We start from the raw sequence: 26,210 nt of genomic DNA, 5'->3' as shown, positions 1-26,210 counted from the left end.
ATAATAACCTCGCTATTTTAAACAGTTAACTAAATTAATGTAATTTAAAAACTCTTATATTCAAGGAATAGTATATTTTAAGTACGGTTAAACGCAATTTCCGTCCAATATTTATAAATCATACCTTCTGGATCACCTGGCTTGTTTTCAGACATAATTGAAGCGAGTTTTGGGTAGCGATGACTCCATAGAACGTTTTGATATGGTAATCTCTGGTAAAATGTAATATATTTTAATACATTAAAATGAAGAATCTCTCAGGCAAAGTTGAACTTAAATGAATTAGTCTATTTTTAGGTTCCTTTTGGTCATATAGGTTTTAACGTGTTTTGGTCTTATTACATCCTTGGGTTCCAAATGTTTGTGTTTGAGCGTTCCAGATGAAGGGAAAAAACGAAAACGACGAAAAGACGAACACAAAATACTACATAGCAATCTAAATGTTGATCAACACGAACCTCACCAACACAAACCGGGAATGAACTCATGTGCTCCGCAAGGTAAAGCAGTTCCTGCTCTACATGTGGCACACGTTATGTTGCTCATGCAAGTACAAATCTGGTGAAAAGTCTCATTCGGTAATATCATAATCGAAGAAAAGAGGACGGGATTGTGGTTATGACAATTGGAACATATCCGTGGCCATCTGTGACACAGATATTCCATAACATTCAACGAACTCGTGATGGTGTCCGTAAAACCTTGGAAAGGATGACTTCATCTTCACCATTTTAAAACTTTGGTTCAGTAGCTCTCTTGTAAACAGTAAACCCTCTTTCAGGGAAATTATGATAGGAAACGCAAGCTCTGGAATATCGTATCAACTAGGAGAGATATACTACATATGTAGGCTGCTGGAATGTTGCTACATAGAAATGGAAAGTTTAAAATTGGGAAGCTGAAATTATCCCTTTCGTCGTAAAGTTTTGTTTTCTATCGACACCAATTGTAATTTTCTAGATGTAAGTCATGCTATGAGGCAGACTTAAACTGTATCTCTTGTATACTTTATTTCAAGTTCAATGAACGCTGCTGGAATGTTGCTACATAAAAATGGAAAGTTTACAATTAGGAACCTGAAAGCAGCCCTATTGTCGTAACGTTTTGTTCTCAATTTTTGTTCTCAATCGACCTACATTATCAATTTCTAGATGTAAGTCATTATATGAGACAGACTTAACTGTATCTGTGGTATCCTTTATTTCAGGCTCTTTTGGGATAGGTGCGTTCCACATATTCACCAAACTTTGGATTATTTAGTAAAGGGACATCATCTCTATAGCGGAACGACTGCAGCTCCTGTATAAATTCTGTCTCATATGAATAAAGGAACAAGTTGGCAAAAGGAGGATCACAATAAGGTCCCAAAGGAATGCCGATTGTGTGTTGAAATACAAAGTCCTTCAATTCAAACTTGATAAATATGTTGTCTATAAAAAAGTCAATCATCTGGATGATATCAGTTTCAGAGAATTTCTTGTTTGAATCAGAATGTTTTATATATAATTCTTTTTCATGAAACAAAGTGGCACTAGTTCTTTTTATCTAGTTATTATTTTAGAATGGGGTATACTTTTGTAAAGGGAAGAGAAATCAAATGTTTTATGCAATTGCAAGAGGAAAGAGACTAAGATTGTAAGTACTCTAACAGACCTTTATATTGAATATATATTGAATATTTAAGTATCCACATTTGATTCACATCGCCCCTAGAGTAGATAGTTTCACAGTAACTTGGGAGTCAGGCTTTGAATGCTGATAAAATTTATGTAAACAGTTTGGAAAGGACTTTCTTCATGGAGCACTTACTTTTCAAATCCATCAATATACCGTTATATTAACGTTGTTTGTGAGGACACTTCTATAATTTTGTTATCCAGTGCAGTGAAAGAAGATCAAATTTGTCATCTTTAAATTCCAAAGGAAATTATAGAACAGACCTATGATTGTTCCTGATTTTCACTTCGGTAAGAGTCATGTGCGTATATGTTGAGTATAAGTGAATAATCAATACCTAATCCCATTATCAAGCAATTTTACACAAAAATACGATGTTATTCGGAGCTGTATCTGCGGGTACAGGCAAATGCTTTAAATACTGTTCTATATTACCCAGCTCTATCGATGTTTTCAATTATAACACATTTAAGAATAATATAATGTTGACCTTCAAAATCTTCACAACGTAATATAGAACAAGGCAAACAAACCTTAAATAGTTAATTAAACTCATAGTGCACGTGTGTTCCTTTAAGTTTTTAGAAAAACGATAGGAAAAAGTCCCACTGGATTTGTTTTTTTCACTCACGGGTTCAAATTTAATTAAAAACAATCTCGCTAAAATATATAAAATGCAGTGTCGGTTATACTTCATCAGGAAAATCGTTTTGATAATAAAATTTGATACTAACTTCTAATGTTACAGTAAATCATTATTTATAATATGATACCAATTGAGTAGTACAGTGCGGTTTATAATTCTACTGTAATTCTATGTTAATACATACGTTAAGATTTTCTATTAAAACATTAGTGTTTCCACCTCTATTGTGACCTCTCGCATCTATCTGCATTGAATACTGAGATGTATTGAAGAAAATGTTCTGTCGAACAATATTGTTCCTTCCTCCTCCAATGTTGACATGCACATCATTCTGTAAAATAGTGTTATTAGTGTTACATTATTTGCATATATACTTGCATAAAATTTCTGGATAAGGTAATGTTTGCTAGAAATTAAGCACAAACTTCCTCAAAAATAGATAAGTGGCCTCCAAAAACTGTATTGAAAGCTAAAAATATATATTTTTTAAATATCGAAAAGTTGTTCTTAGTTCGCTATTTGAATTGAACGTTAAAGGGTCATTGAACCAACACGTAAGTATAATAGCATTTTGGAAAACAGTCACTCAAACTGATGTCGTAACAGGGAATCACAGTGAGAAAACTTTGTTTAGCATTTTCGTTAGTTTTTGAAGTTTTTCATGTAATGCAGATTGAAGCCCTAGCTATATAGAGAAAATATTAAAAAGACAAAATTGAAAAAAAATATTGATACTGACATCTGACGGAGTAATGTCTAGTTAACACTGGAGGATGGTAAGTGATTGATTTTTTAAAATGTTTTTTTTTTCTATTTCCGAATTAATGGGCCATAAAAGGGGTCTAAACATATCTTCATTTAAATTTTTAGATAAGACCCCCAACAAAATTACCAACCTTCATTGAGAAAAAAGCCGTTTCAGATAAATCAAAAGCATCAAATAACACAAATCAATCAATTATGTCATCTTACAAATGTTTAAAGATAAATGCTATACGAAGACGGAGGAGGGGACGACGATGATGATAATGATGATTACGTGTCACAAGTTACAGAGAAAAAAGGGAAACGTTATATTTTTGATCTAATAGGTTTCAAAGTTTGCATTACAATGAAGAGATGCATTGAAAAGTAATTTTTAAAAAGCAGAAACAGACATTCTGTTGTTGGCATGACACGGGTTATGTTCTTCTCATATATTTTATGATGGTATAATACTAAACCCCTAAGAGGAGGGATTGTGCCTGATAATCATATGATGAAGACATAATCTTTCAATCAGTTTAATTGAGGTCTGGAGCTGGCATGTCAGTAACTGCTAGTAGTCTGTTGTTATTTATGTATTATTGTCATTTTGTTTATTTTCTTTTGTTTCCTATTCTGACATCAGACTCGGACTTCTCTTAAACTGAGTTTTACTGTGCGTACTGTTGTACGTTTGTTTTTTTTCTACATTGGCTAGAGGTATAGGAGGTGGGTTGAGATCTCAAAAAACATGTTTAACCCCGCCGCATTTTTGCGCCTGTCCCAAGTCAGGAGCCTCTGGCCTTTGTTAGTCTTGTATCATTTTTAATTTTAGTTTCTTGTGTATAATTTGGAGTTTAGTATGACGTCCATTATCACTGAACAAGTATACATATTTGTTTAGGGGCCAGCTGAAGGACGCCTCCGGGTGCGGGAGTTTCTCGCTGCATTGAAGACCCATTGGTGGCCTTCGGCTGTTGTCTGCTCTATGGTCGGGTTGTTGTCTCTTTGACACATTTCCCATTTCCATTCTCAATTTTATTCTATCGTCTCTCATCATCCGTTCAACATATACAACAGAACTTTATAGATGAATAAAACACTTTGTACTTACGTTATGAAAAACATTATTTTCGATAATAACACTTGAAAATTGGTCATCAAGCATAATACCTCTGACGTCAACACCTGGTACTAATCGTTTTATATCATGGAAATGGTTGTTTCGAATGATATTTCCTCTCTGAAATAAACAAACCTTTTGAGAAATCTGACCTTAAGAAATCAAAATAATACAAAACATTCTTAATATTTAATAGATTTATTGTTCCTTTTACTCAAAATCTACAATGTTTACGGAAAATTTATTATTTATTAATTAATAAATTTGAATTAGAGTATAGCCAAAAAAGACGAATGGCTAGTTATACTTTGCTTAAATGTAGTGTATGTCGTGCTACTTAAAAAAGTGCTCTTTTTCAAGCTACAGGCTATGCAAGATTATCATGTTTTGTAAAAGAGAGGCGGAAAATAAAAAATGATATATTCGAACTCATTATAACTCGAAAACGAACTGGCAATGCCATTGCAAAAAACAAAAAACGATAAGGGTGTATATAAAAAATAAAGCACTATGATATCTTACAGTCTTAAGTTTTCTATGTTTTCTTAGATGAATAATTCCTCGGCATAAGGTTTTTGATTGGTATTTTTCTATCCTTAATTATGTGACTTGAAATAACTAAATGATCTAATTTCGATATAAAAAAATATGCTTCCGGATAATAAAAAAGAAAATGTCTGTGTTCTAGTTTTCTTACATAACAAAATAAAATGAAATTACAATTATATTCTTTAAAAAAAATGATATTTCTAAATCAGTCGAGAACACTTCTGTATTGGTAAGCATAAGTTACTTCCAAAATGTATAAATTATCATATACAATTCTACATTCAAATGAAAAGTTACATTGCATTTCTATTCTGCATTAAAATTTGCTTATTTCTCTAAAAATCCGGACAGATCATGTAAAGTCTTTCGATCAAAGAATGCACTCATATTATCTGAACCAAACTGAAATCTTTTTGCACCAAAACATGTTTTCAAAACTCATCAAAGATACGTATATATGATTTACGTGTGCATAGGAGATATAAAAGAGAGGCGGAAGATTCGAACTCATTAGTCGAAGACAAACTGACAACCCCATGGCAAAACTAGAGGCTCTAAAGAGCCTGTGTCGCTCACCTTGGTCTATGTGCATATTAAACAAAGGACACAGATGGATTCATGACAAAATTGTGTTTTGGTGAAGTGATGTGTTTTGGTGATGGTGATGTGTTTGTAGATCTTACTTTACTGAACATTCTTGCTCCTTACTATTATCTCTATCTATAATGAACTTGGCCCGGTAGATACAGTGGAAAATACTTTGTAAAAATTTACAAAAATTTACAAAATTTATGAAAATTGTAAAAAATTGACTATAAAGGGCAATAACTCCTTAAGGGGTCAATTGACAATTTTGGTCATGTTGCCTTATTTGTAGATCTAACTTTGCTGTACATTATTGCTGTTTACAGTTTATCTCTATCTATAATAATATTCAAGATAATAACCAAAAGCTGCAAAATTTTCTTAAAATTACCAATTCAGGGGCAGCAACCCAACAATGTGTTGCCTGATTGGTCTGAAAATTTCAGGGCAGATAGATCTTGACCTAATGAACAATTTTTACCCCCATGTCAGATTTGCTCTAAATGCTTTGGTTTCAGAGATATGAGCCAAAAACTGCATTTTACCCTATGTACTATTTTTTAGCCATGTCGGCCATCTTGGTTCGCGGGCGGGGTCATCGGACACATTTTTTAAACTAGATACCCTAATGATGATTGTGGACAAGTTTGGTTAAATTTGTCTTAGTAGTTTCAGAGGAGAAGATTTTTGTAAAAAATTACAAAAATTTACGAAAAATGGTTAAAAATTGACTATAAAGGGCAATAACTCCTTAAGGGGTCAACTGACAATTTTGGTCAAGTTGACTTATTTGTAGATCTTACTTTGCTGAACATTATTGCTGTTTACAGTTTATCTCTATCTATAATAATATTCAAGATAATAACCAAAAACGGCAAAATTTCCTAAAAATTACCAATTCAGGGGCAGCAACCCAACAACGGGTTGCCTGATTGGTAAGAAAATTTCAGGGCAGATAGATCTTGACCTAATGAACAATTTTATACTCAACAGATTTGCTCTAAATGCTTTGGTTTCAGAGATATGAGCCAAAAACTGCATTTTACCCTATGTACTATTTTTTAGCCATGTCGGCCATCTTGGTTCATGGGCGGGGTCATTGGACACATTTTTTAAACAAGATACCCTAATGATGATTGTGGACAAGTTTGGTTAAATTTGTCTTAGTAGTTTCAGAGGAGAAGATTTTTGTAAAAGATTACAAAAATTTACGAAAAATGGTTAAAAATTGACTATAAAGGGCAATAACTCCTTAAGGGGTCAACTGACCATTTTGGTCAAGTTGACTTATTTGTAGATCTTACTTTGCTGAACATTATTGCTGTTTACAGTTTATCTCTATCTATAATAATATTCAAGATGATAACCAAAAACGGCATAATTTCCTTAAAATTACCAATTCAGGGGCAGCAACCCAACAACAGGTTGTCTGATTCATCTGAAAATTTCAGGGCAGATAGATCTTGACCTAATAAACAATTTTACCCCATGTCAGATTTGCTCTAAATGCTTTGGTTTCAGAGATATAAGCCAAAATCTACATTTTACCCCTATGTTCTATTTTTAGCCATGGCGGCCATCTTGGTTGGTTGGCCGGGTCACCGGACACATTTTTTAAACTAGATACCCCAATGATGATTGTGGCCAAGTTTGGTCAAATTTGGCCCAGTAGTTTCAGAGGAGAAGATTTTTGTAAAAGTTTACGGACGACGGACGCAGGACGACGGACGACGGACGCAAAGTGATGAGAAAAGCTCACTTGACCTTTCAGGTCAGGTGAGCTAAAAAGATAATCTAATTGCTTATTAATTCAGTCACTGGACCATGATCTAGTGGGCAGGGCCTGAAAATGGAGACAAACTGAGATGTACAGACAGTAATGTAACTTTATAGAAAATATCTTTTAATGTAAGTAGATCCTATGCAACTTCATACAAAATATCATTGATCTACCACAAGTAGATCCTATCAAACTAACTTAAGCAGAAAACTTAACAATTGTTAACGCCGGAGCCGGAAAAGCAATCCCTATGTCTCGTTTTCCGCGACTTTCATCACAGGTGAGACAAAAAATTGTAAAATAGGAAATATTTTCATATGATTAAAAGTTAATGTTTACACTGAATAAAAGTTGCATATTTGCAGAGTAAAAAAAGAAGGAATCAAATGATGTATGATTTATTCACTTGATTTTTTTTTTTATTGATTGATTGTTGGTTTTTAATGCCACTTTCAGCACTCTTGGCTATATCAGGACCCTGCTTTTTATTGATGGAGGGAGCAAGATTCCCTGGATAAAACCACAACCTTCAGCAAAAAACTGCCAATCCTAGTCAATTAAGATCAGCATTGAATGCACCTGTCAAATGCTGGGTTCAAACTCACAACCTCAGTGTTGGCAGGCTAGTGATATTGTGGATGAACTACTTAGACCACTCAGCCATGGAGGCTGTAATACTTGAAAATAGATCTTTTAGGATTTAGAATCTAGGTCGACAATTTCCATGTTTTCTTTATGATCTACACTCTGAAGTCCGACAGCCCCAACAAGTCCTACACAGTCTGTCCAGACATCAGAGTATTCTTGGACTATGTCAAGAAAATTTCAAGTTTCCTATTTGTTAAAATATATGGAAATGCATTTTTGGGGTTTTTTTTCTTGACTACAGTAAAACTAGAGGCTCTAAAGAGCCTGTGTCGCTCACCTTGGTCTATGTGAATATTAAACAAAGGACGCAGATGGATTCATGACAAAATTGTGTTTTGGTGATGGTGATGTGTTTGTACATCTTAATTTACTGAACATTTTTCCTGCTTACAATTATCTCTATCTATAATTAACTTGGCCCAGTAGTTTCAGAGGAGAAGATTTTTGTAAAAGATTACTAAGATTTACGAAAAAATGGTTAAAATTGACTATAAAGGGCAATAACTCCTAAAGGGGTCAACTGACAATTTCGGTCATGTTGACTTATTTGTAGATCTTACTTTGCCGACATTTATCGTTTTTTACAGTTTATCTCTATCTATAATAATATTCAAGATAATAACCAAAAACAGCAAAATTACCTTAAAATTACCAATTCAGGGGCAGCAACCCAATAACGGGTTGTCCGATTCATCTGAAAATTTCAGGGCAGATAGTTCTTGACCTGATGAACAATTTTACCCCATGTCAGATTTGCTCTTAATGCTTTGGTTTTTGAGTTATAAGCTAAAAACTGCATTTTACCCCTATGTTCTATTTTTAGCCGTGGCGGCCATCTTGGTTGGTTGACAGGGTCACGCCACACATTTTTAAAACTAGATACCCCAATGATGATTGTGGCCAAGTTTGGTTAAATTTGGCCCAGTAGTTTCAGAGGAGAAGATTTTTGTAAAAGTTTACGGACGACGGACGACGGACGACGGACGCAGGACGACGGACGACGGACGCAAAGTGATGAGAAAAGCTCACTTGACCTTTCAGGTCAGGTGAGCTAAAAAGAATAAAGACCAAAAGTCAAACAACAGTCTGCAAAACACAAGATAGAAAAATAAAGACTGAGCGACACGAACCCCGCCAAAAACAAGGGGTGATCTCAGGTGCTCTTGGAGGGTAAGAAGATCCTTCTCCACATGTTACACCGTTCGAGTTACTCCTATAGTATAGTATATAATAGAATAGAATTCTATTCTTTTATATTCTATAGTATACGTTAATAAGTTATGTCTAGTGAATAGGCATCACCCAATGTAAGTTATCTAGCTCTAAAACTTGACCGAATGTGACATTTTTGAATTGAAATACGGTTTTCAGGACAAAGGATAGACAATATTGTCACATGTAGAAACAATACAGACATTTAAAATTAAAAAGCACAAAGTACAACACAGAAAAAAATAAAACAAGAGAATCTGTATAACCCTAGCTTACTCATTTCGACAAACATTTTTGAGCTCAAGTATGAAACGTGAATTTTAAACAAAGAGACTTAGTTAAACAATAGGTAGACTTGTAAATCAATTTGTACATTGTACATATATATATATTTAATTCTAGAATCTGGATAATAGAAGGGATTTCGTATTTGTATTTTGTAGTGTTGGACAACTATGCGAAAAGGAGAGAGAATCTACATATTATTTCGCAGTATAACTCTTAATTTGTATATGAAGAAATGTTTTGTAATTATGTGTAGCATATATATCGTACACGTTCATTAAACAGTCATTTTAATGATTTTCTTTTCAAATGAAAGTTTCAGTGTTATTATGGTCCAAAAAGATATATCAGTTTCTTTGCAATCTGAAGGTTTGAAAACCCTTTTCACGCCACAATTCTAGTATACACAGATTTGCTATGTTTCTGGCATACTCTTCTTACATTCGTTAACAAGTGGAAATGAAGTTTATTCTTATTCGGTACTAAAGGGGCATTAGCTGTCAAATTCATGTTCATATATTTGCCTCAAATTCTCATATTTGATTTATAACATACTAAAACGTTTATCCAAATTCTAAAAAGTCTAAAATAAACAACGATGCATGGACTCGATAATATGTTTCAGCATTTCGTGTGTATTTTAGTCTAGATGCCATCTAATTCACCATCGATGTGACCTTCTAAAACTGCCGACGGTCATATTACCCGATATAAACATAAATATAGATATATATAAATAGCAAACACGTGCAATTGGATTTTTCTAGGTCTGTTTTATTTCATATTATAGGTTAAACAAATATTTTAATGATTGTTTTACCTGTACAAGAATGAGTTTTTGTTGTGGATCGAATCAGTGAACTAAATGGTTTACCCTTTTTTCACTTTCAATGTTGACATTCTTTTCCTTTTAATAGCTAAACACGACTCGTTCATGCGTTACCCATCTTAAGCTAAGGGGTTTAATAGAAGGTCACATGAATACGGATTCAATGAGGTCGAATTATTCACTTGCAAGTGAATTACCCCAATATTGAAACAAACTGGCTGCTAAAAGCGAATTATTATTTCACTTTTATGCTTTCATTAATGATTTAACAAAAAAAACCAAAAAAATAATTTGTTATATCTCGTACATGTAGCTAATGACCCTTTTTAACCAATTAACATTCAATGAATGGTAATAGAATATGACCATGGGTTGCGCAATTCGTCTCTGATACTCAAGCAAATGACATCCTGGCATGATATTGGGGTAATACCGACTAGGTACCGTCTTGGAGATTTTAGCAAATTATGGTATATATATATTATCTTCGAAAAGATTAACAGTCATGTCATGAAATCATTCAAATAAAATTATCTTACCGCAGCCCAATCACGACCTGTCATCATTCCTCCACAATCACTTGCTTCTATACACATTTTTGATAAATGATTATATTCAAATAAATGATCATTTTCCTGCAATAAATAAATGAAGTTGACAATAGGATGTGCAAAGATCATAAGTAATAAAAGATATTCGTCAAACAAGTAGTAGTTTTAAACCAACAGCTATGAATTTATTAGATGTCTTCCTACAGTAGCGAGTGCGTTTAAACCTATTTGTCATTGTTCGAGTTGGTGGTCATTATGTTAGTAACTGAACCATGTAGGTGTTTCATCGTGTGTGTTTTACTCTTTCAACACATATGTTTTAAATAGGCAAAGGTGGAAAATTTGTAAACGTAAAACTGGTTTAACCCCACTATATTTTGTTCCTTTACTTATTTATCTATATAGACAATGCGTTTTAGCTGTTGTTCGTTCGTCTTTGTTCATACTTTTGTTTTTTCGTACGAGTCGGGTATTGATGGTTGGTATAGTATGTTGTATTGTTCAATGTTTTTGGTAATTCCTGTCTTTTTCATTTTCTTGATAAATAAATGCATTTTATAAACATTGATCATAAAAATAATTAAAGCTGCATTATATAGATATTTTTTTGTGTAGATAGATTTCTAATTTATAGACGTTTACCCAACATCTACTTTTATTTATAAAAGAATATGCCTACGATGAGTTCATTCAAAACTGTGAAACATTGTGAACCAAAAGGTACACTCATGAAGCTACTTGGGTTTTTTTCCAGTACTTATGTATGTTGCTTTCTACAGCCAGTAGAATCATTCTATATAAACCGCGGATGTGTCATTTTTTTAATATGAAAGACATACATTCCAATGTATTCCTGTATATGAACCTCTGTATAAAATGTTATGGTGAATATGGTTTCCAACACCTCCACAAAAAATCCCGTCACTCCCGACATAGCCAACACGTCCGAAGTTTAGTATGACATTATCGGACACTTCATTTCCTGATGGGGTTAAAGTTTTTCGATCACCGCCTATCCAAAAAATAAAAACATTTTATGAATTCATGATGTAATTTCTGGTTTTTTTTAGTTGTTTTTTCAACGTCTTTTTAAATTGACATAAGGTACACGTTACTACAATATGAGAGTTTTTATTTTTGTGAACCTTTAGTTATCTCGGCGCAATTTTTGGAATTATAAAAAAAAATCGGGAATATTTCTAAATTTACAGTATTTGATTCAGAATAATGAGAACCTATTCCATGTCAAACGGGAAGGCCGTACGGTGACCTATAGTTGCTTAAATCCGCTTCAGTTGGCTCTGTGGCATGGTTGTTTCATCGGCAATCAAATCACATCTCCTTATTATATATCCATACAGCATGGAATAACTTGAAGCAGGTCATTATCCTAAGTAAATCATGTACAATTTAAGCCATGTGCGTGTAACAGTTAATGCAATTAAACACTCGAATTGTTTGATTATTATTATGATTCTAACTTTTTATGATTAAATCATTAGTCTGGAGTGTTTTTTGCTGGTGATAATGGTTTAAATCGACACACAAGTAAGAAGTAAATATACCAACCTGAAATGTAAGTTCCACCATCAGTATTTCGAATATAGCACTGACTGATTTTAATATTGTTGCCTCTTGTGTTTATTCCATATGAACCTGAAACCAAATATGAACAGAAGTTAACATAAAATATTTACGACTCCAGTTATATTCCGAAATCCAAAAAGTAATTCGCACGTGTGTTAAAATTGTATCAAAAGCAAAAAAAAAATGTAAAGATTCGTTTTGAAATACCTGTTCGTTATACATCTTCATAATGAACAACATAAATGGATTTCATCATATTATACTTAGGGATCAGTCATAGTTCATATTTTTACAGCAGCATTGCTTTAGATAATCGGATAAAGGAAGGGTATGTGTTTTCTTCAAAGCGACATATATATAATTTTACTCAATATTCAAAAAAATAAACTACAAAATTAGTGTGTCCCATATGGATATAAAAATTTATAATACTGGTAATAAAGAAAAGAAATATTGGGTCGTAAATATTAACCTGTGTTCTGAATTTGTAGTTTCGACAGGGTTATTTCACTGACCGAAGAAGCAAGTATACCATACTGTCGACATGCTTCTATCGAAAATCCTTCCAAGACAACATTTGCTGAAGAACTTGAAATTCTGTAATGTAAACCAAATTGCATATTGTTTTGGTAGACGGAATAATTAATCTTTCAAAAATATTTTAAATAGAAAATAATTACCACTTTCATTTGTGTCAAATATCAAAAAGGATTAAGTCATTTTTCAATATATATATATATATGCTAGTCAAATGCGTTTTGTTAAAATATACTTTTTCACTTTTTTGGTCTTTTGGAAAATGTTGTTTGTGCTGTATTGAGACCCCTCTACCAAGAAATTTGTTTTGCATGCACACGTATAAAAATTGCGGTTTTTATCCAACGCAATCATAGGTTTGAACGTTGTTTTCAATTTAGACTTGTTGATATTTTTTCGTTTGGGCTTGTATTATATTTGCCTTCGGGTTTATATGATCCGTTCATCCTATTTCGACTCTTCAAAATTCAAGAGTCTATCCTAAATTGAGGTAAATTATATGGCCTTCCAAATACCGTTTCGATTCCTAACATCACTGAAGAGACATTAATTGTCGAAATCCGGATATGGTGTACTAATTTTTGCACCTTTTGTTTGCGGTATACCATCTTTTCCGCAAGTTTATTGTTTTCTGTTTGGTTTTAGATTAATAGTTAAGATCCATTTTGTAACATCTTTGTGATCCGTTTATTTTGCAATCGCCAATGGCAGTCAGCAGGGTTTAAGAACACCCGTTTATCGACCTGCTAGTCAAATGCGTTTTGTTAAAATATACTTTTTCACTTTTTTGGTCTTTTGGAAAATGTTGTTTGTGCTGTATTGAGACCCCTCTACCAAGAAATTTGTTTTGCATGCACACGTATAAAAATTGCGGTTTTTATCCAACACAATCATAGGTTTGAACGTTGTCTTCAATTTAGACTTGTATATATATATATATATATTGTGAAGCCCAGGTGGTCGAGTGGTCTAGCGCGTCGGATACAGTGCAGGCGATATACATAACTACTCTAAATATCAGCACAACAATGTTAAATCTGCAAATTTGCGGAAGCATGTTTTTGTTCTTCCCTCGCCGGGATTCGAACTCATGCTATTAGGATATCGAGACAACACCGCCTGCACTGTGTCCGTCGCTCTAGACAACTCGGCCACCTAGACTGAACTAAAAATTCAGCTCTCGTTGGCCTAGTGTTACCTTTCCTCGTCAGTAGAATCTAGAGTTGTAACACAGTACATGATATATTAGGCATGAAGATGGAATATATATATATATACTCAGTTAATTTAGACCATAATGTCCACAGAAATTGTGCAGCTAGATTTCATTGTTTGCTTACAATATGTTTAACTATACATCAGATACTTACAGGTTGGTGCAAAAATAACAGAAATAAACAAGTTTAACTGTGAACTGTTGCTCAATAATAATACCACCTCTATAAGTATTCGGTAAGTAGGAAGTTGAAGAATGATAGATGTAAAAACGCATCAAACGGTAAAACATGTTCATAAATTTATGAAAATCTTGATTTGTATTTCCTGAAAAATGCGACGAAACTTTCACTCATGCCCATTGTGTATAATGTATAAGTATTTTGTATATAGGAAGTGGATGAGCAATGAATCTGAAAATATAGTGCAGCATGCGCATAAAGCTTGATTTCAAATTCGTGAAGCTATGATGAGTAGTTCATGAAACAAACGCGAGCAAATTGTATTAATTGTAGTTCCTGGAAAAGTTGCAACCAAAATTTAATGATTCGGACGGACAGACACGTAAACCAGTAAACTACCCTACATTCGGAACGGGGTTATAATTATATTGAAATGCGCCATAAAAATAACTTACTCTATACATGTGGGTACAATGGAAACATAAATCTTATCACTATCTTTGTAAGACACGTCGTTACTCGGCCATACATATAAAATACCACGCTCTCTATCCACATAATATTCACCCTACAAGTAAAAAAATGCATTATACTGATAATACATGTGTGTTTGTACGAACGCCTAAAATGATGGACATCTTCGGGCATTCTTTGAAAAACCCCAACTACTTGATCAATGACTACCATGGTCTCTAAAATTATACAAAACCTTGACGTGAGCAACAATTCGAATAAATAACGGACCTTAAATTCAAAAAGCAGTTTTATTCAACTTTCGTTATTCTTGTCAGAAGTATTTCAGAACAACCAAAATTTTATACTTTTCAAAGTTTGTCGATTTTCCATGACGATAAATTGGTCAACAGCTCATACAAATGGCAGTGCTATTTTAATCTATGTACTGTACTTAGAAGATTGAAAGGTTTCTTAAGTTGTTTTTCACTCGACTCTCTATATGTTTCTGAGTGTCTAATTGTACTTAGTGATCTTTGCACTTTATCGCCATATTTATGTTATACAGCAGTCCAATTTTTTATCGATAAACTTTTGATTTCAGACAAAAATGCATTTGCATTATTATTTAATATATTTAAGTGACTTACGGGCTCATCAAGTTCGGACATTACATTAACAAATCTAAAGTAGCCACCTGGTTTCGAATATCCTGCCACTGATGGACCTGATACACAATAGTGTCCTCAAATATAAATATAAAAAAAAATGCAATATAAATGTAAACACTATACAAAAGAGAGGCGAAAGATACCAAAGGGACATTCAAACTCATAAGTCGAAAATAAACTGACAACGCCATAGCTAAACAAGAAAAGGACCAACTGCTTACAGAAAAACAATAGTACACAAAACACAACATAGAAAACTAAAGAATGAGCAACACGAACCCCACCAAAAACTGGGGGGGGGGGGGGGGGGGTGATCTGAAGGGTAAACAGATCCTGCTTCACATGTAGCACCCGTCGTGTTGCTCATGTTAGTACAAACCCGGTAATAAGCCTAAATCGGTAGATCACATTCGAGGAAAAGGGGACGGGATTGTAGTTGGACAATTTGGAAAATATCCACTATCATCTGTGAAACGGATATTCCATAACGGTCAACCAACTCGTGATGGCGTCCCCTTAAAATATATAAAGAGATGATTTCAACTTCACCACTTGGAACTCTTGGTTTAACAGCTTCCTTGTGAGCAGCAACCCTCCATCAAGGAAATCATGATAGGAAATACAAGCCCTGGAATGTCGTATCAACGAGGATATATATACTCCGTATGCAGGAGCTGCTGGAATTTGCTACATAGAAATGGAAAAAAGTCGATTATGCAATATTCACTCCACAAGACATTTATACACATCAAATGAATGGGTACTTAAACTCGACAGTTTCTGAAATGTCGGCAATTCAAGTTCCTCAATTGACACTTGGTACATTATTCCTGTTTAAATCCAAAACATTTACATAAAAAACTGAACAGACATTAAATAATAAAATATCACAAAATATAACACAGAAAACTAAATGAAAAGTAACAGGAACACCTACAAAAAAGGCGGGTGATTCTGGTGCTCCGGGAGATTATATAAGCTGATCCTATTTCAATTGTTGCGTTCTTCGTGTTGCTCAATTACATGGCAAGTACCAATTCGGTGATAAAGTAATTTCAATGTATCATTTGATTGATAATTACACATTTGTATGTAAATATCATTGATTCCGAAGGAGGTTCAGAATTTTAACTTTTGTACGATAATGGTTTCCAACCAATTCTAATAAATCAAATTCATACAGGTTTCCCGTGAGTTCGCGTCTTGATGCAGATTTATGCGTCCGGTTTTGAGAATGTTAATAAGTAGGAATATACCTCTTTTTAGGCCGTATAATGCTGGTTTGGAAAGTGTTATATTTTTCTTTTCTGGATCAAAGTGTTGTACTTTGTAAGCTCGATCTGACCAACTATAATACCTAAAAATAAATTCATGGTAATGTCGTATATATATTGTCCTCTAATTTCATTTGTGGAGTGTCGACATAAATAGCATCTACTGTTATACATGTATCACCCGTCGCATAATTTTATTAAGTAACATTCAGTAGACCCTTCCAGAGAATCTAGGATCACCCCTTTTTTCAGGAGGAACTAGTTGCTATGTCTTTAGTTTTGTCTTTTTGTTCATGGTGCTTTCCGTTCTACTTCGACTTATGATTTTTGGTGGTGCTCTTTGTATCTTCTGCCTCTAGAGTAAAACCAAAAAACGATCAAATAATAGTATGTTACGTTTATTTGTAAATCAGCTTGTTATGGAGAAGATATGAAACAGTTTGTTGTTTACAAAACATTCTCCTCAGGTCTTATGTTATACTATATACTGAGTCTAGCATGTCAAATTGTCTTCAAATCACTTTTATATCTGACCACAAATATTAATTACAGAAAAGTAGCTGTGTACAAATTTCGAATGTGGTTCTACAATAATGTAAAGTTTTAGATTCTATTTTTAATTATGGTAACATCATCAAATGATAAGAGCATTACATTTTGAAATTTCTCATTGATTACATAGCTAACCTATAGTATACTAAATATTTAAATACCAGAAGCCATGAGCCCAAACGTCATTTCATGGTGCCACTGTTTTGGTTGGTCCGAATCATATGTGAAGGATTTTTTGTCACTATAAGTTGTGTTTATGTTGATATACCCCTAGATAAATCATGATATAGCTTCAATCATTCAGATTTTAATAATGCACATATTTTCGGATAGGAGTAAATTAAAAATACACATTATATGCTTGCATGTGACTCATTTTAGATATGTTTCGGACTGGAATGTGTTGTACCAGCAATCATCTTCATCGAAGAATTAAAAAGGTTGGGGATGTTGAAACAGATCGAAACAACAGGGACAGTAAATTTAAACAAACATTTCACCACTACTTTCTATCATAGCGAACTCTTTAAATATAATCAGTCTTACTTAAGAAAGGTGTGACACAGGTTATAAATTAATTCTGTTTTCCCTACATTTTCTAATTTTTCCGCAACAATCGACATTTTCAATCCTGTGTCATGTTTTTTTTTTTAATTTTTCAAACCTAATTACGAATTTGATAATTGTTTCAAGTTTTCTTGTTTTCTATGTGCCGGTAACATTTGACACTGAATGTTAAGCCAGCAACAAGCAAGGTCCATTAAAGATCTAGTAATGTAATCTATATTTGAATTTGTAATAAACTTTTCGTCTGACAATAATTTTTCATTCGTGTTTCCTCATGAGAAGCTTATTTAATATTTATACCTACACAAACTTACTTTATTAGGATATCTAGCTAATGTCAATGGATTGTCGTTCTCAAAAACTTCCAATGCTGCTAGTCGTTTTATGTAATATCCATAATCCGTAATAGTGCCAAGATTTGTAACGCCCACTTCAGACAATCGTACTTGAAGCACCTAAACCGTTATCATTTGAAAGAATAAATATTAACGAATCAGGTAAATTACATGTAGGTAGGGAAATAAAAAAAAATGAAATTTTATCTTCATTTGTCCAGTGGATGTGAAATATGTATTTATAGGTGTCCTCAAATTTGAGGTATAACAAAATTCAATAAATTTTACTTAGACTATGCTCGATTTGTGAATGTTAACTTGATTGTTCGTATTTTACGAAAATAAAGATGTACTTTCATAACCTGATAGCACCAATTGTCATGAAAAATGTTGTTCTAGACATAAGTGATGATTGTAAGTTTGAGAAATAGGTTAGATAAAATGTTCCGAGTTTTGAGTCGGTTATAGGTGTATTATCTAACTGTAACACTTCAGTCTACGTTTACATATGGCAAACATAAATTGATATCAAATATAAAAGATGCGATATAAAAAGCGATAAATTTAATAAATCAGTGGTTGCGTAGTAGGTGGTCCATTATAGGTACGTTTTCAAATAAGGTACAAATCATCAAGTACATTTTTATTTGATTATCGATCCGCTCGTGCAGAAAACCGCGTAACATCCAGAGTACCTTCACTTTCCATGAGTTTTTAGTGGATTTGGTGTCGCTCAATCTTCAGTTTAATGGATGGGGACTAGTAATTATGAATAAAAGGGGATCGTTATCAATCAAAACTTGGCAACAGTGACACAATGACAAAAAAATCCGAAGACAGCTAGACTTTTTAACTTCTGTACTGCTGATGTCTGCCTTTCATCGACTTATGATTTATTATAGCCAAGGTTTGGAAAAATCAGCGACAAAAATATTTTCATTTTATGTTTCAAAGTCATGTTAAAAACATGAATTGCTGCCCGGGCATTGGATAAGACTTTGGTTCTTGGCAGAATATTGGATACTGATAAGTTGCAGTTTCGTCACGAAAAGGCACATTAAGGGTATTTACAGAATAGACCTATGCATTATTATTTTTGAGAAAGTTTTGTTCTCGATAGTGTTTTATAAGTTTATAGCTATCATTGGCTAGAGGTATAGGGGAGGGTTGAGATCTCACAAAACTTGTTTAGCCTCTCCACATTTTTGCGCCTGTCCCATGTCAGGAACCTCTGGCCTTTGTTAGTCTTGTATGTTTTTTTTTAATGTGGGTTCATTCATATGTTTCGGATTTTAGTGTGACGTCCATTTTCGCTGAATAAATAAAGGCAACAGAAGTATACCGCTGTTCAATAGTCATAAATCGATTTAACTGAAACAAATCCGGGTCAAAAACCAAAACCGAGGGAAACACATCAACTATAAGAGGAAAACGGAAACACATCAACTATAAGAGGAAAACGGAAACACATCAACTATAAGAGGAAAACAACAGAAACACTGAACTGCTACAAAAACAAACGCCAACATTCATAGAAACGGACTATTTGATAACAACTGCCATCCTGACTTGGTACAGGACATATTAAGAAAAAATGGTGGGTTGAACCTGGTTTATGGCTAGCCAAACCTCCCGCTTATATGGAAGTGCCAGTATACATTACTGTTTAGGGGCCAGCTGAAGCTCGCCTCCGGGGATGGGATTTTCTAGCTGTGATGAAGACCCATTGGTACCATATGCTGTTTTCTGCTCTTTGGTCTGGTTGTTGTCTCTTTGACACATTCCCCGTTTCCATTCTCAATTTTATAAAGTATTAGAATAACATAGTTGCACCGTTGTCAATCTCCTCTGGATTTAAACTGAACGTAACATAATAGGACATCTAGAATACAACATATTTTATGTCTTCAACAATTGACAGGGGTCTATATACAATGTCAAGATTTAAATCGTCCCTAGTCTATACATATAGTAAATGAATTTAACTGAAGCAAACACAGATCTTATATTCACACCCAATTCTGAAAATAACGAAAAAACATTAAAATAAAATGTACGACAACTATTGACTAGCTCCTGACATGGGACACGCCCATACAAATGTGGAGGGTTAAACTAGTTTACAAGCAGTTTAAGATTCAATGCATTCATCATTATATTAGTTTAACAATGACTCCAAAACTCATTTCAGTTCATTTAAATCACATTTCCTTCATTCATCGTATTACTAAGTTATAAGTTACTTTATTCCTGGACGTAGAAGGTAATCTTTGCCAAGCCATTGAATCTGTAACTCTTTTAAACTCTGATGACGATATCCGTTTGCCTCCGGTCTGAAGAGAGGTTATTATAAAAATGTAAATTGCAAAAACTTGATAATGATAATAATAATTAATTTAAATCCACAAAAATGTCGGAAAAAAAGCAAAATTTTATTTGTCATTATCATTTTGTGAAATTATGCCGTCATAAATGACATCATTATTGATAAAAGTTTTTAAAGCTTATTGATTTTTTTTTTTTATCAAATGCTTATTTTAATTAAAAAAAAGTTTAGAAAAATATAAGCGCTGCATTGACACATCATGATTATATTCTTATTATTGCCATATACCATTTTCAAACAATAGACAAATTCAATAAAAAAATAAGGAGACGTGGTATAAGTACCAATGAGACATCTGTTCTCCAAAGACCAATGCAGTTCACAAGTGAGCGTAACCGTTACCGTATAGTAACTTAGAATAGGCCTGAGGATATTAAAATTTGAAACAGTTCTAAAGAAATGAAGTGAAAACACGATTAACGCTAAAGCAAAACAGTTTATATGACAGACAGCAACCAACGATCACCGCTAGACTTTAGGCGTCAGATAAGGGTATGATCCATAATTAGAATAACAAAGAATAAAAAAGTAAACAATTACAGGTTACCATACAACCTTCAACAATGAGGAAAACCGATACCGTTTAGTAAGCTACAAAAAGGACACAATGTGAAACGAATCAAAAGAGAAAACTAGCAGCCTCATTTATATTACAACAATGAAAACCAATTTGAATATGGTAGACACCCACCAACGACAACCCTGGATTACAGATTCCTGGCATGGGACAGACACACATAGAATGTTTTGAGCGCTCAACCCCCAACCAAGGCTGGGACAGTTATGTAACAGTACAACATTAGAACAAACTGTAAAAAAAAGTTGAAAATGTTTTATCCGTCAGATTGTTTCAAATTACATAAAATATTTTGTAACAAAATGAAAAAATAGACACAAAGTGCCAATCACTAGCAGTTACTGAAGATACCTGAAAGCCCAATTTCAATATTTAATAAATATAAAATAGACCAGGGTTTCCCAGTATTTAATGTCAATCAGGACATCTCCAACAAGACATAGTTCAGATCTCTTACTATAACATGACTAAGAAATAAGAGAATGCAATCGAGTGTAATGTAATAGTTTTACAATACAAAATAATCTCATTAAGACACACATAGATGAAAAATAACAATTACCAAACATCTCCAAGAAGTTTCACAGTACCTACATATAAACCCTTTAATCAAATATTATAAAAGGGTGTCGCTAGTGGATTAGGAACTGCCTACCCTGCTGGAGTTCATCCACAGTTTTTGGTAGGGTTCGTGTAATTCAATCTTTGTTTTCGGTGTAGGGTTTTGTGGAATGTGGTTTGTCTTTTCGTCCCTTTTCTTTTTTGCTATGATGTTGTCTGTTAAATTGGTCTTGTGATTTTCATTGCTCATTGGAATCGTACCCCTCCCCTAAATAAATAATGGCAAGAATGTTTATTACAAGTCAGATTACAGACATGGTATTTTGTAGATATATGTAACTTACAATATGGACATCTTGATCATGAGAAGCTCTAATTGTCAGTCGCCTAGGTCCTGTGTGTTTAATTTTCAAAGTAGACTGCAACTCGTAATATCCTGACCTTAATTCAATTATAACATCTGTAATAAACATCTGTATGTACAATATACTCTCTTTAGTTACGCAAAATATACAGTTATCAAGTTAGCAAGTTTTTTCTGTTCTTTTTATTCTTGAATATGATCAGGCATCCAAACATAAAATATATATTGCAGACGATTAAACTCTATCAGCAGTGTTTAAAAATTCAGATGTCACTTAAATGTTCCTTACAAAATAATCATGCTGACAAACAAAAGATATAACCATATCAAATATATATCAAGACAGCTGTTAATGTTCTTGTTTGGTGATAGCAATTAAGACAAATCAATTGTCATATGTGACTCAAAAATGCCACAACGGTCAACGAAATGATGATGGCATTTGTAAATCTTTCGAAGGGATGACTTCAACTTTTCAAATAGGAAACCTTGTTTGAATGGGTCGATTGCAAGCAGCAATAAACCTCTATCAAGGATATCATAATAGTTAATGCAAGCTCTGAAATATCATATCAATTTCTGAGAATATGCGGGCGCTACTGGAATGATGCTACAAAGAAATTCAATGTTTAAAATTAGAAAGCTGAAATATTATTCGAAAGCGTAAAAACCAATTGGAGATGCAATGTTTTATTGGATAGACAAAGTAAATGAATATTCGTTTAATTGAATATATTTTACTTAAGAATTGAATGCTTCTTTTTATTATGTTATTGGAGTGTATAAGCCTTGACCAAAGCATATTATGTATATTTTATTCTCAAAATATTTTGTCTATTTTATTCTAAAAATATTTTGTCTGCTTTAATATTGTAAATATGTGCGCACGAGAAACGAGGCATTCAGTTATTATAGTTACATTTTTATGATACAACCATGAAATTAAGAGATAAATCAATCTTTTCATTTGTTTTTCTATGCATTGTTTTAACATTGTCACGGATAGCCCGTGTAGTCATATTTATTGTATTTTATACGAAAATAAAATTGGAAATTGGAGTGCCTCATGATTGTTGTCAGCAAATCATAATTACGGATTTTAATGACACATGCATGTGATGTAAAAATCGCAGTTAAGTCTTGTTTTATGTCACACACACACATATATATATATATATATATATATATATATATATATAAACAAGTCTAAATTGAAAACAACGTTCAAACCTATGATTGCGTTGGATAAAAACCGCAATTTTTATACGTGTGCATGCAAAACAAATTTCTTGGTAGAGGGGTCTAAATAAAGCACAAACAACATTTTCCAAAAGACCAAAAGAGTGAAAAAGTATATTTTAGCAAAACGCATTTGACTAGCAGGTCGAACAACTGGTGTTCTTAAACCCTTCTGACTGCCATTGGCGATTGCCAAATAAACGGATGTAACAAAATGGATCTTAACTATTAATTTAATACCAAACAGCAATAAACTTGCGGAAAAGATGGTATACCGCAAAAAAAGGTGCAAAAATTAGTACACCATATCCGGATTTCGACAATTAAATGTATACCATTTCTTTCAGTATCTATAGTTGACTTTACACAACGATCGAATATTTTTTTAAATGTATGAAAGGAACAAAAGCATGTAATCAAGTGAAGCTGGAAAATAAATAATATATGCTGCAGTCTCATTCATTGTTAATTCTGTTAACACCCACACGCTTTTGCATTGTATAACTTAAGTGAGGTTATCGGTAAAAATTCGCCAGGAACCTTGTAGAAATCAAGAAAAAGCTTATAACACATGCATCAAGTTACCTTTATTCTTTGTTGCAGGTTCATTGATTTGCAAAAGTGCTTTCTCTATCGTACGCAAAGGACTCCAGATATCTCGTCTAAAAAAATGTAACAACAAATAAAAACTAGTTTTATCCTGAATAAACATTCTAGTATAATCATTGTAAACCTAAATAATGTCCCATGACAATAATTTTTTTTGTAGAATTATTCTGTGTGTTGTTTTTTTTCTGTTTAATTTGTTTTAAATATATTTGTCTCCACCAGAAGATCATTTCGACAAATAATATCTTTTCAGTGATACAAGTGTCCGAAATATTTGTAAATTCAAAACTTAATACACACATAGAAGATATATAACTGAAAAGGATCAACAGTATAGCCGAACCCGGATTAAGAATCGGAAGTTTCCATGGAGGACAATTTGTTAATTTGCAAAATCCATATTTTAACGCCAGGACTGAATTCCTCAGCTAGTTCACCCCCTTCCTCCCCCCCCCCCCCCCCCAAAAAAAAATATAAAGAGAGAGAGATATGAAACTTGCCAGTATGTGGTGTTACTTTGATGTCAATGAATAGAAAAGACAATATACTAGACTAAGTAGTAGTTGATATGGAAGTAACTCAGATATTGTAACTTAAAGTTATGGTGTCCAAAATCACTTGCAAAAGAAAAAGAAATGAATAAAAAACACTTTACAATTCAAAGGATGGCTTAAATAAAATGTGGAAATATACCTTTCACGAGAATGTGGTAAAAACGTTTATTTATTGTACCCAACCTCCTACTTCAAGAAAAAGTCTTCAAAATTCCACATATTTTTTTTCACAGCCAAACACAGCAGCCTCATACATGTAGTTACGCGTATACAATATTTGATATAGCAAATCACCAAAGTCCCTCATTGTTTACTCATTGTTTTGTCCAAAGAGAGAGTCTGCGAACAAAATAAACAAGGATGAAACAGCAAACCAACCACAAAAACCACACTAGAAATCTAGTGGGCAACAACAACCTTGTCTCCATTAATAGACGGGTTTCTATACAATTTGTAAGTTTTAAGTTATTCCGAGTTTATAAAAGTCATGAATAAGTTTAAGAGAAACCGTCTGTTTTTGCTACAAATAATTAACTCTTACCCTCTATTGGTGTCAGATCCGTTAGGACTCACGAATATATGAACTGTTGTTAAGTCATCCAAAAGGAAACAATTTACCAATGCAATGGAACAGATATGCAAAAACAACTGTCCGATCATATCCATGTTTAGATTAAGAGACTTTGCACTAGTCAGATATAAGCTATTGTTGTTGTAATAGATAAGACAATAAGTTTATCAATGTATTACATGTACGTACGTATGTTACCGATAACAATACACAGAACAATGGTTCTGGAATAGCCTTCATCAGGTACGATATACACCTTATGTTTAGGATGTTAGATACATAAAACATTCAGCATCATCAATATAAAAGAGGAGTTAATAGAAATATTGTGTAAATATTAATTGGACAGCACTTCAACGAGAAAAACAACCAAACGACATCTAGAGATGAATTAAAGAAGATGTGGAGTATACTTAAATGGGATAGCAACTTTTGGGCATAATTAACCAAGAGACACCAATGGATTGCATACAGTCTTCGAAAAAAGTATAACAAAGTTGAGAATAAATTAAATAAAATATCAATGATCTGTCATTAAAACCAAACCCTTCAAATAAAAAAAATATTTAGATTAGACATATAAAAAAAAAGGCCGAGGTTCATGACTTACATGGTGACATTAGTGATTTATATCTCCATCCTTCTCCTTTTTTCAATCTAGTTTAGTGGACAAACAAAAAGGTACATAGAGCAATATAGTTGTTTACTGTTTACAATAAAATCACGAGAGGAAAAGTTTACCTTACTCTTTAATATATTGGTATGATTGATAAAAGCACAAACAAAATAACAAAAACAATGCCATTCCAAAGAATGATTGCAGTACTTAAAGCAATTAAACTCAAAATATTAAATTGTGCCTTTCCATAGTAACGTTACCAATAATCATGTCACAATCGTATACGATCGTTTTACTTAAGGTTAAACACAACTAAAAAGATATTTAAAAGTTCTACGATTTTGACAAGAGCATCGATATCTACTGGGTTTTATTAATTTAGAGAGAGCTTTTCAAAAATGAAAATAGAAAATTATAAAAAAGGGTTCGTATTTGAGAGAAGTGATGTTGAAAGTTGCAAGGGTCTCATCCTCGATTACGTCTAAAAGTATAGCCTGCTTCAGTTATTCGTGGCTACATGATTTTCCGTTTTACTACTATCAGCTGTCAAACAATATTTACCATAGATTGCTGAAACTGTAAAAAAAAAAAAAGAATACTTCAGGTCGTTGGTTTTCTCAATGAAGCGTTTCACATTTTCTTATACGGGACCTTCTATATCTTACTGAACGTTATGGGTTTGCTCATTGTCGAAGGCCATGATTTGACCTAATATATTTGATTACTTC

At 33.2% G+C, this 26,210-nt stretch overlaps 1 protein-coding gene and 1 long non-coding RNA gene across 3 annotated transcripts in view; both read right to left on the bottom strand.

Annotated features, from left to right (window-relative positions):
- The window catches only part of LOC127725717 (uncharacterized), a 28,551-nt gene extending 13,226 nt beyond the window's left edge, over positions 1 to 15,325 (bottom strand). For both annotated transcript variants that reach the window (XM_052232894.1, XM_052232895.1), the window contains exons 1-9: positions 15,254 to 15,325; positions 14,606 to 14,718; positions 12,689 to 12,813; positions 12,199 to 12,285; positions 11,469 to 11,641; positions 10,618 to 10,713; positions 4,182 to 4,310; positions 2,508 to 2,654; positions 125 to 212 (exon numbers count right to left, since the gene is read on the bottom strand). In XM_052232894.1, the coding sequence (XP_052088854.1) occupies positions 125 to 212; positions 2,508 to 2,654; positions 4,182 to 4,310; positions 10,618 to 10,713; positions 11,469 to 11,641; positions 12,199 to 12,285; positions 12,689 to 12,813; positions 14,606 to 14,718; positions 15,254 to 15,274 (979 nt within the window). In that variant the 5' untranslated portion in view covers positions 15,275 to 15,325. The remainder of the gene's footprint in view (positions 1 to 124; positions 213 to 2,507; positions 2,655 to 4,181; positions 4,311 to 10,617; positions 10,714 to 11,468; positions 11,642 to 12,198; positions 12,286 to 12,688; positions 12,814 to 14,605; positions 14,719 to 15,253) is intronic.
- A 4,624-nt stretch (positions 15,326 to 19,949) lies between these two features.
- Positions 19,950 to 24,924, bottom strand: LOC127725919 (uncharacterized). Its single transcript, XR_007993273.1, has 4 exons — positions 24,834 to 24,924; positions 23,715 to 23,791; positions 21,871 to 21,986; positions 19,950 to 20,335 (listed from the first exon to the last, which is right to left on the bottom strand). It is a non-coding gene; the product is annotated as an uncharacterized LOC127725919 (long non-coding RNA).
- Between the last annotated feature and the right edge of the window lie 1,286 nt (positions 24,925 to 26,210).

This window comes from Mytilus californianus, unplaced genomic scaffold (assembly GCF_021869535.1).
Source record: "Mytilus californianus isolate M0D057914Y unplaced genomic scaffold, xbMytCali1.0.p SCAF_15, whole genome shotgun sequence".
NCBI classification, from domain to species: Eukaryota; Metazoa; Mollusca; class Bivalvia; order Mytilida; family Mytilidae; genus Mytilus; species Mytilus californianus.
This window is presented reverse-complemented; position numbering and strand designations above follow the sequence as displayed.